The sequence below is a fragment of the Siniperca chuatsi genome, linkage group LG24 (genome assembly GCF_020085105.1).
Source record: "Siniperca chuatsi isolate FFG_IHB_CAS linkage group LG24, ASM2008510v1, whole genome shotgun sequence".
NCBI lineage: Eukaryota > Metazoa > Chordata > Actinopteri > Centrarchiformes > Sinipercidae > Siniperca > Siniperca chuatsi.
Window position 1 is genome coordinate 1,572,623 of NC_058065.1, and position 10,326 is coordinate 1,582,948.

A 10,326-nucleotide genomic window follows, 5' to 3' on the forward strand; every position below is an offset into this window, starting at 1 on the left:
TTGGACTTTGGGTCGGACCAAGAAAAGGTATGAAGACGTCACCTCTGTGTCCTGACATTTTATAGATTAAATTATTAGTCGATTAATTAGAAAATCTTACAATAAAATCAAGTTGTCACTCATGAAACAACAAAACAAGACTTTGGAAGACATTTTATAGACAAAACGATGAATCAATGAATCCTGAAGTAAATGGTAGAATACTCAATAATGAAAATAATCGTTAGTTGCAGCTAAATTGGAAATGGCAGTTTGACTGAAGGAGTCTCCTAAACAAAGCTAATGTTAGCCAAAGATGCTAAACATCAACATGTTAGCATTGTCATTGTGAGCCTGTTAGCATTTAGCTCAGCCTTACAGAGCTGCTAGCATGGCTGCAGACTCTCAGTCTTGTCAGGACTACAAGGATCTGCTCAGGGAAATATTATAATATATTATTAATTGTGGGAAAAGAAAATTTCCCCCGGGCTTCAAATTTGTGGGTTTTAAGACTTTTGTGTCCTTAAACCCTGAAAAGTTCTTGTTGCAGAGCCACGTTAAGAACGTCTGGATCCGCCACCGGCACCGAGTCCACCTGTATTTTTCTTCATGTGCTTTCCATTATCTTATTTCTCTTTGTTTACCTCAAATAAACAAACCTACTGAATATTGAAGTTTCAGAGGTCGGGCCTGCTGCTTGTCCTGTTCTGTTTGAGGACATGAGAGCGCGCAGGCCAGAGTCCACTGCAGGAACACACCGTTTACAGAGAACTGTTTACTTTGACTTTTAACTCTTTACAGAAACAGATCTGAGCTGCGCAGGTGAAAATCCGACTCCTGTGAAAAGACAAAGAGTTTTAAAAGACGTCTAAGACTGAGATGTACAATCGCAGCGCATGTTGGCCTGTTAACTATCTGACATCTCGCTTTTATATTTGATTACATTTCTAGTGAGGTTTTGTCAAAGCTTTTCAAACAACGATAGACATTTTGATATTTGTATAATTAGTGTAACAGACTTTAACAATATGGCTGAAGATTTAAGGTCCCGTCACGTGTCTAGTTTAATGACTCTGTTGTGACTCATCGGTATCGTGTGTGTGTGTGTGTGTGTGTGTGTGTGTGTGGCAGCGGAGTCAGTGTCATGGCGGTCAGCATCATGTCGGCTTGTTGTCGAGCGTCTGTTCCGTCTCTCTACCTCCTTGCCTGCTTCCTTCAGGTCCTCATCCAAGGACAAGGTAAGACCCCTGACCCCTGACCTCCGTTCGCAGTTCGCAGTTAGTCAGTTGGTTTAGTCAGATTTTGGTGAGTCGGTGGATTATCTTGTTTTAAACAGACACTAACTGACCAATCGGGCAGGAGACGGTTAAATCAAACAACTGATATTACAAGTTAAACTTTCAAATGTTCCACATTAAACTGGAAATGTTTTTTTGTGCCAAAAATATGTTGAACGCTCGGAAACAAATCACGTTAAAGTTGTTTTTCACCTGTACTGCACTCAGTATGTCGACATTATGACTTGAAACAATTATTAGTTATCAATGGAAAGTGTAACAATCCTATAATGTCAGAGTCGTACATCAGTCAGGGTCCTTCTACTGTGCTGCTAGTACAGTTTCCTGATTATAAATGCAGGACTTTTACTTTTTACTACAAGTTTGTTAGAAATATGACAATATTAATTCTACTTATTAATATCAAATCGTATAAAATGCTGCCGTAACTACGACTTTGTACGTCACTGGCTGACTTGTCACATTTCAGAAGTATGATTTATGATTACTGGGCCACTAATGGACCGCAGGAAGGTAATACATATACTGTAAAGCCTGTGGGGTCTCAGTGTTTCAGGCTCCTCAGACCCACGACGTGTTCCTGCGGTCCAAGCGGGCCAACCTGTTCCTGCTGGAGGAGATCCTGCAGGGGAACCTGGAGCGGGAGTGTTACGAGGAGCTGTGCAGCTACGAGGAGGCCCGCGAGTACTTCGAAGACAACGACAAGACGGTCAGAGTCTCCCCAACAATGACAATAATAATCACAGCCTGTTATGAGAAATGATGAAGTGGACTTTCTCAAATTTTACCTTTTGCGCTCAAAATTAAAAACAGTATTTGGAGAAGCAGGAAACTGGTTGTGTTTGTTTCTCTTCAGATCGCCTTCTGGACCGTTTACCACGGTGAGTTTTAAAACTCAGTTCAATGACTTTATTTACTGCTGGGGAGCTTAATCGATAATCGATAGTTGAAACTTTGTGTTGATAATCTGAATCTGCAAAGTAACTAAAGCCTTCAGATAAAGTTAGCGCAGCGAGGTCGTACCCAAGCAAAGTACCTCAAAACTGTCCTTAAGTGCTGAACTACTGTAGTACAGGTACTTGGTTACATTCGCCCGCTGCCTGCTTCCACACCAGTAGCTCATTTCTTGTCTGATCGGTGTGATTGATCAGCCTCTGTGTCTCTGAGCAGATGGGGACCAGTGTCAGCCCAACCCCTGCCTCTATGGAGGGAACTGCACCGACAAAGTGGGGGGGTTCCACTGCTCCTGCGCTGCCCCCCACTACGGACCGGTCTGCGAACGGCGAGAAGGACAACAGCCGCCCACCGCGTCACAAACCACCAGAGCAGGTTTGACCACACCCACAGCCGAGCTGGCCCCGCCTCCGGGAGGGGGGCGTGGCCTGTAGGCCAAAACTCGCGGTGCATTCGGGGGATCCTCAGAAATCTCCCAGTTTACCTTAAAGAATAATTCGCTCCGATGACATTTTCAGACCTGTGGCGTTACTGCGTTTGTTTCATCTGTCGTATCCATGGCAACACTGTGCGCCATCTACACCGCGTCCCTGAAACGCGCGACTTTTGGAAACATGGAGGACTTTAGCTTCTCTCTCATTATCTGGTCTGTTTCAGAAATCTCTGAGTGTTTGACTGAAGGCCCAACAGCTTGTCACCAGCTGTGCACGGCATCGTACAACACCTTCACCTGCTCCTGCATGTCGGGATTCAAACTACAGGCCGACCGACGCAGCTGCCTGCCTAACGGTCTGACCCCACCCCAAAAAAATATACCAAAAGTACTACGTTTAGCAAACCAGCTCAAACTGGTGAAATAACAACGTCTTTGTGTCCTCAGTGAAGTTTCCTTGTGGACGACTTCCTGACAAGTTCAACACGACTGCCTCAATGTGTCACCTGGGAAACTGTCCCTGGCAGGTAAGATCCCCTCAGCCAATCACAGCGAGGCATCAGAGCAGAGATTTCTGTTCAACTTCAAATGTCGCGTTTCTAGCAAACGTTTTCATTATACATTAATCTGCCGACTATAAAATCTCCAAAACGGTGACGTCTTCAAATGTCGTGTTTTGTCCGATCAACAGTCCAAAACCCAAAGATGTTCGCTTTACTGTCGTAGAGGACAAAGAAAACCAGAAGATTTTCACATTTAAGAAGCTGGAACGTGTGAATTTTGGACATTTTTGATTAAAACATCTACAGCAGCTCTGTGAGGCTGAGCTAAATGCTAACATCAGCATGCTAACATGCGCGCAACGACAATGCTAACATGGTAATGTTTAGCAGGTATAATGTTCACCATGTTCACCATTTTAAGTTGGCGTGTTAGCATGCTAACATTAGCTAATTAGCGGTAACCACAGAGTGCAGGTGAGGCTGATGGGAACGTCGTCAGCTCTGCAGGTGTTTGTTTTCTGTCTCCAGGTGTCCCTGCTGAACAACAGAAAGGTGGAGCTGTGTGCCGGCGTGGTGCTGGGTCAGCGCTCTGTCCTGACCGCCGCCCGCTGCCTCTTCCTGGACTCAGAATCCGACCTCCGACCCTCCAACTTCTACGTGGTCACCGGTAATGAACTTTATTAGCCAAAGGCCGTATCTATGTTTACACCTTGGACAGAAAGATCACAAAGTCGACTGGATAATATAATTTTGACGTCTCGTCTCTCGTCTCCTAGGCGATAAGAAGACGATCGTCCCTGTCCGGGCTTTGTACGTCCACGACCGTTTCCGTGCAGATCACCACGAAAACGACCTCGCCCTCCTCGAGCTGGCCGGCCCCCTGCCCTTTAGCCCCACCCTCATCCACCTCTGCCTGCCCCCCAAGGACTTCAGCGAAAACATCCTGATGCGTTCTGGGAGGACGGGCATCGCCGAGAGACGGGGGGCCGGTCGGACACAGAAGTTGGTCTACATGACGCTGGACGAGTGTCGCAGTCTGCTGACTGTTTCGCATCCGCTCAGCAACAAAATGTTCTGCATGAGGAGGCAGAATGGACCTTTAGGGAACCAAAGCAGAGTCCAGAGGAACCCAAATGTAGCTTTAGGGAACCAAAGCAGAGTCCAGAGGAACCCAAATGGACCCTTAGGGAACCAAAACAGAGCCCAGAGGAACCCAAATGTAGCTTTAGGGAACCAAAACAGAGCCCAGAGGAACCCAAATGTAGCTTTAGGGAACCAAAATAGAGCCCAGAGGAACCCAAATGTAGCTTTAGGGAACCAAAACAGAGCCCAGAGGAACCCAAATGTAGCTTTAGGGAACCAAAAAGTGAACCCAAATGTAGCTTTAGGGAACCAAAGCAGAGTCCAGAGGAACCCAAATGTAGCTTTAGGGAACCAAAACAGAGACCAGAGGAGGCTGAATGAACATACAGTAAACCAGAACCAGAATCAAACCCAAAACGGTCAAAATGGAACAGAAAACTATAACAGCAGGAGTTCAAAGAATCACAAGCCCTCAGAAGGAAACAGCAGCTCGAGGTCAGAGGTCAGCGGCGGGCGATGTGGCGGTGTGTTGCCGGGGACGCCCGTTGCCACAGTGCAGCAAGGGACGGTGTTTCTGACTGGGCTGCTGATCTCATCATCCGCAGGCTGCGATGGCGGCGGTCTGGTGTTCACCAAACTTTCCCGCTACCTGAGCTGGATCAGACCGAGGCTGGAGGCAGCCGAGGATAACATGACCCCCCAAGTCAGCCAGGATCCTGAGTATCGCTAACAACCCGCCCACCACCGCCATCTTTAAAACTTTTTTTTTTTTTTTTTAAAGGTCGACAACTTTTCATCATAAAACTTCACGTTACCAAACTCCTGGTTTCAGCTCCTTACAAACATTTTCCAAAGTGAACGATATTCCCCACAGCAGGCCTGTCCCTGGTTCACTGGTCCACGCATGTGGTCCCAGCAGAACCCGAGTCTGGCACCAAAGCTGTGAGCATCGGAGGGATTTACAGTTTGGACTGATCTCACAATGTGTTTTATTAACTTCCTGTTTAGAAGAGGACGCGGCAAAAAGACAGAAACATACAGACGATAAACCCCGATTTTATAACTATATTTCAAAAGTAAACTGTAGTGTGATGAAATGTATAAAACTTTGCCACTAAAAGTTTGTTTTAAAGTTGAGTGTAACTTGAATCTAGCATTTATTTAATATTTGTGAAGTGCAAAAAGTAAAACCTGCAGAAACAAGACATTAGATCATATTTACTATCAGCAGTTCGTATTTTAACTGCGCAAATTTAACTTTGTCACGTGGAAATAAAGTGCCGAAAATAAAGACTCCAATACCCACAATGCACCATCCAAAGCCTCCTGGGAACACTGATTGTTTGTATGAACACCTGCAAACATGACTGGTTCAATAATCAATCCGACAGCTGTACAAACCAGCATCTGTTTTATTCAACATGTTTTCACAGTACAAAATAAAAAAAGCGTGAACCGAATGGAAGAAATGTTTCCTGTGGAGCGTCGCGGCCAGAGGGGATTGTGGGTAACGTAGTCTAGGAGACTGAGGAGAGAGGAGGGAACGGATTCTGCTTACTGACCACAAGCTTCTGGTGCTGATGGGAGATGTAACCTTTGATGTGACCCTGAGAGGAGACGGAGAAAACACAGAAGAAGAGCTGAACGGCACTACTTTCTCTCCTGTTTCTGTGTGTGTGTGTGTGTGTGTGTGTGTGTGTGTGTGTGTGTGTGTGTGTGTGTGTGTGTGTGTGTGTGTGTCCTCACCATGTAGATGAGGTTGGCCAGGATACACTGCACCTCGTCGATGTCGACATCCTCCACCTGCATCATCTTCAGAGCCACCAGGAAGGCGTCCAGAGGCAGCTGGTGAGTCCTCAGCAACAGATACCTGCGGACAGGAAGCAGCGGGGGTCACCAAGCTGCCGCCGGCGGGGATCAAACTCATGGGAAACTAAACGTGGTGGGTTAAACGAGACGTCAAAAAAGGGGCCGGAAGCATAAAAACCCAAGGGTCTAACACACAGCGTCGCTCGTGTTTCAAGTCCAGTAGAATAAAAAAATAATAATTTTTTGGATTGTGTGAAGTGATTAAGATAAGAGGAAAACACATCTCTACAAAACGTTGTGGCCAAACGACTCGGGGGCCAAAAACATGGACGCCAAAACCAGAACCACGAAAAATTAGGGGCACTCAGCTGGGGGCCGAACCCTGAAGAGTGCTGATGTTTCACTGCACTGCTATGACACCGTCGGGCTGTTCGAAAAACAAAACGATCGATGCAGCAGAACCAAAACCCGGCGCCTACATTACCCACAATGCAACTCGACCGCAGACAGGCGGGAGATCGGGCTGTGTTATGCTAGTAGCGGCTAACGTAGCCTCTAGCAGGAAGTTCCCCTTCACGGCTAAAACGTGGCTCTAAAAATGTGCCGTCGAAAAACCAAAATCCCCGGAAGGTTGAGCTGAAGATTCAACGTTACGTTTAAAAGTGGAAATGGCCGCCGTGCCGGTGCGATCCACCGGGAGGCGCTGCGGGACTCACACTTTCTTGAAGAGGTTCCTGTAGGTGATGATCTTCAGCTTCTCCAGGATGAGGAAGATCCCGCAGCGGATGAAGAAGGTCTCGTGTTTGGACAAGGCTTCGTTCAGCAGCAGCAGGTTCCCTTCACTGACACACAGACATTTCAACCCGTGAGACCACCTGACGGCATGACGTCACTTCCTGCGCCGCCGCCTCCGACCCTCTCGCTTACCTCACACCTCTGGTGACGTCGGCAAACTGCATGAGGTCGTACTTCCTCAGGAGCTGATGAGTCGGCATGTGGCCCTGAAACGGCAGCAACAAGGTGCGGTCACAGCACCGCTGATGTCAGCGGGGTCCACTGTCAGCGGGTCCGCGCTGATGTCAGCGGGTCCGCGCTGATGTCAGCGGGTCCGCGCTGATGTCAGCGGGGTCGCGCTGCCGGCAGCGCGGCGTTTGAACGGGAGCGGTTCTTACCAGCAGCATCTTGACGGGCAGCAGGTAGATGAGAATCATCCTCTTGTTCTTCTGGCTGGAGCGATGACAGTGGTGGAAGGCGTAAGACAGAAACTCCTCCGCTGCAGAGACACGAGCAGAGTCGGACTTTATTTTTTTTAAAAGAATACTTTCGCCCCGCAGACCGTTGGAGGTCTGGATTTGTCGCGTAAAAGATAACGGTATCTGACGCTGTGTCCGCCGGTCAGTCTAGCTGTCGAGGGGAGCGAGCGGCGTGCGGTCGTACCTGGTTTGAAGTCGCTGTCGAACATGGCCTTGCGGCCCACGTAGTATTTGTAGGTGACTTTCTGAGCCGGACTGTAGTCGTTCTTCAGGTTGGAGCTGTCGATGGCTCGGATCAGAGGCTTACACAGGTGCAGCTTATTGATCTGGGTCGTCACAGGATCAGAGGAAACGATTAATAAATGACCGACTCCTGGCTTTCAACAACGAAACACGAACAACATCAACGCTACGGCAGGAAATATCGGCAAATAAAGGTGCTGCTCATTAAGATCCACGACGACACGGGTATCAGTAACAACACCAGGAGAACAAATCAGAGATTTCAACAATAAATTACAACTTTCTTCACCCTCAAACCTCCCGTTTCCCTCCCGGCGCTTTATTCTTTTTAAATCAGATCACGCCTCATTGCTCCTGTAGAGTTTATGTCCGTGATACTGACGGCCGGTGCTAATCTTTCTAACGTTACACGTCACTGCGTTTCGTCTTGTTCCCCTCCCAGTCGCTAGCGAACGAACGGCTCAGCGCGAGTTCGGACCTTGAAGTAGATCTTGAAGAGCTGGTTGCTCAGAAACATCATCCCCCACTTCTTCGAGTCCTCGATCCCCGCTCGACTGCAGGGAGACCAGAGGTTAACGTTTAACTTGAAACACGTAAATAACCCTCTGTAAAACCTGTGTGTGTGTGTGTGTGTGTGTGTGTGTGTGTGTGGACTGACTTGTCGCTGGCACACACTCTGAAGCAGCTCATCAGCTGCTCAGCTGCTTTCTCCAACATCTCGCCGGGCTGGCCTTTACTCTTCTTCTGCAGCTGCTGCTCCGCCTGGACACAGGGTCAAAGGTCAGAGACGCCGCTCACACTGTCGCCATCGACAGCAGCATCACACTCACACAAGCTTCTTACACTGTTGGCAAATATCCTGAGGTCCAGCGTGACGGCGAACATCACCGGCAGAGCCCTGAAAGCACAAACACACACTCTGACGCCAGCGCCATCAAACAGGAAGCAATCCAGACTCACGCCGCTTCTGAGCAGGTTCAGTGTGTTTACTCTCACACAGCGCGCTGCTGATGGACGCTATTCTCCCACAATGCAACGCACAAAAGGAAACGGAGGAGCTGGACTGCTTCCAGTCTTTGTGCTAAGCTAGGCTAATTTAGTGAACATCCGTCTGTACTCACCAGTTCTCCTCTTTATGGGACTGGAAGGCCCTCAGGAAGGACGTGAGCGGTCAAGGAGCGACACCGATCGATTACTGACTATTGATTTGTGTGTGTGTTGTGTGTGTGTGTGTGTGTGTGTGTGTGTTTTCATCATTAAAGGATATTGGACGACGAGTGTCTGGAACTTGTAGGCTTCAACAAAGTCGTGATTGGCCACCGCGTAGGTACACCTGTAACACACACACACACACACACACACACACACACACACAACACGCAGCGAGACAGGACAATGGTTCAGTCAGACCTGTTGCTATGGTTACCTGCAGTTTCTCGCGCTGGGCTCTGATCTGTCGACTGACTGTCGGCCGGCCGTCCTACCTGAGGTGAGCCGCGACCATCTCATCGTACGGCGGCTCCAGAAGCTGCTGACATTTTTCTTCTGGACTGGCCAGCTGTGACACACACACACACACACACACACACACACACACAGGTGAGGCCGTATCCTAGCAACGCTGGGCGTCTACCTGAGCGGGCGGAGCCTCACCTGGAGCCGGGGGTTGGCCACATGCGGGTGTTTGAAGGAGAGCAGCTCGGCGCAGAACGAGCCCTCGTGGTTGTCGATGGCCTCGTAAACCTGCAGGAGGAAAACACCAACGAAGAAGAATCACTGCACCGACTCCGCATGTCTGGAGGTCACCTGTAGGCGGAGTGAAGGGTCAGGGGTCAGAGGTCAGAGGTTACCTGCTGCAGGTACTGGTTGATGGTGATGTGAGCCATGGCTGCCTGCTGGTTCACCCTGAAAACAGACAAAAGGCAGCAAAAACAACAACAGTTACCTCTGAGATGGAGTGGAGCAGAATATAACTTAGTTACATTTACAATACAGCTGCAAACTGATGATTATTTTCATTATCGGTTCATCTTTCGGTCTATAAAATGCCAGGCAGCGCAGAGACGCGTCCGGTATGATTTAATACCTTTTTGTCCGAACAGATATTCAGTTTAAAATGAAATAAAACTGAGAAAAGCTGCAAATCAGAAGAAGAGAAGCTACCAACAAAACAAAATAATCAAAAATGTGGATTAATTTAATTTAATCGCCACAGCTCTTCATATATATAAAACAAACAGTTTTAATTTAAAAAGGTATTTATTTGCGGGTTTTAATATCGTCACTCACATTTAACAGCTAGCATGCTAACTCGTTGACTCGTCCACTTCGGGTTAAAACCTGCTGTTATGTCGCTGTTTTCAGGCTTCACACAGAAAACAAACAGTCGAATAAATATTAAAACTAAATACAAACAATTACAAACCTTTTAAAATGAAGCTTTAATCCAGAACAAACCCGTCCAGTGTCAGTTCGTTCAGTCATAAACCCGGACTGTTTCCGGTGATGCACATCCGACAACTTCCGGGTTGGTGAGGGCGGCTTCCGGTAGTGTTTCAGAATAAACTGTTAAATATATCGAAATTAAAGTCGTCATATATGGATTTTTGTTTTCTTTTACAATTTTAGAAAATAAAGTTGAATATTTTAAATCACTCCATTATTTTTTTAGACTTAATATTTCTTTATTTTACTACTTTAAGGCAAACCAAAAAATAAATAGTTATTAGTAATATAACAGTAATAGTTTTATTCCAGGCACAAGGGGGAGG

The 10,326-nt window shown here is 47.4% G+C and overlaps 2 protein-coding genes across 2 annotated transcripts; one reads left to right on the forward strand and one right to left on the reverse strand.

The window, feature by feature from the left end:
- Positions 1-768: 768 nt before the first annotated feature.
- On the forward strand, positions 769-5,387 carry prozb (protein Z, vitamin K-dependent plasma glycoprotein b). Its single transcript, XM_044187558.1, has 10 exons — positions 769-801; positions 1,111-1,217; positions 1,826-1,986; positions 2,134-2,158; positions 2,448-2,606; positions 2,889-3,020; positions 3,112-3,191; positions 3,696-3,834; positions 3,944-4,527; positions 4,561-5,387. The coding sequence occupies exons 2-10, from the start codon at positions 1,124-1,126 to the stop codon at positions 4,978-4,980; spliced, it is 1,794 nt and encodes a 597-aa protein (XP_044043493.1). The 5' UTR covers positions 769-801; positions 1,111-1,123; the 3' UTR covers positions 4,981-5,387.
- Positions 5,388-5,644: 257 nt separating this feature from the next.
- pcid2 (PCI domain containing 2) lies at positions 5,645-10,110 on the reverse strand. The gene is made up of 15 exons (XM_044187593.1): positions 9,981-10,110; positions 9,406-9,460; positions 9,209-9,298; positions 9,040-9,113; positions 8,823-8,888; positions 8,677-8,718; positions 8,399-8,453; positions 8,214-8,317; positions 8,034-8,109; positions 7,497-7,638; positions 7,232-7,332; positions 6,987-7,060; positions 6,776-6,901; positions 5,997-6,120; positions 5,645-5,857 (listed from the first exon to the last, which is right to left on the reverse strand). The coding sequence occupies exons 1-15, from the start codon at positions 10,037-10,039 to the stop codon at positions 5,768-5,770; spliced, it is 1,278 nt and encodes a 425-aa protein (XP_044043528.1). The 5' UTR covers positions 10,040-10,110; the 3' UTR covers positions 5,645-5,767.
- Positions 10,111-10,326: the final 216 nt, after the last annotated feature.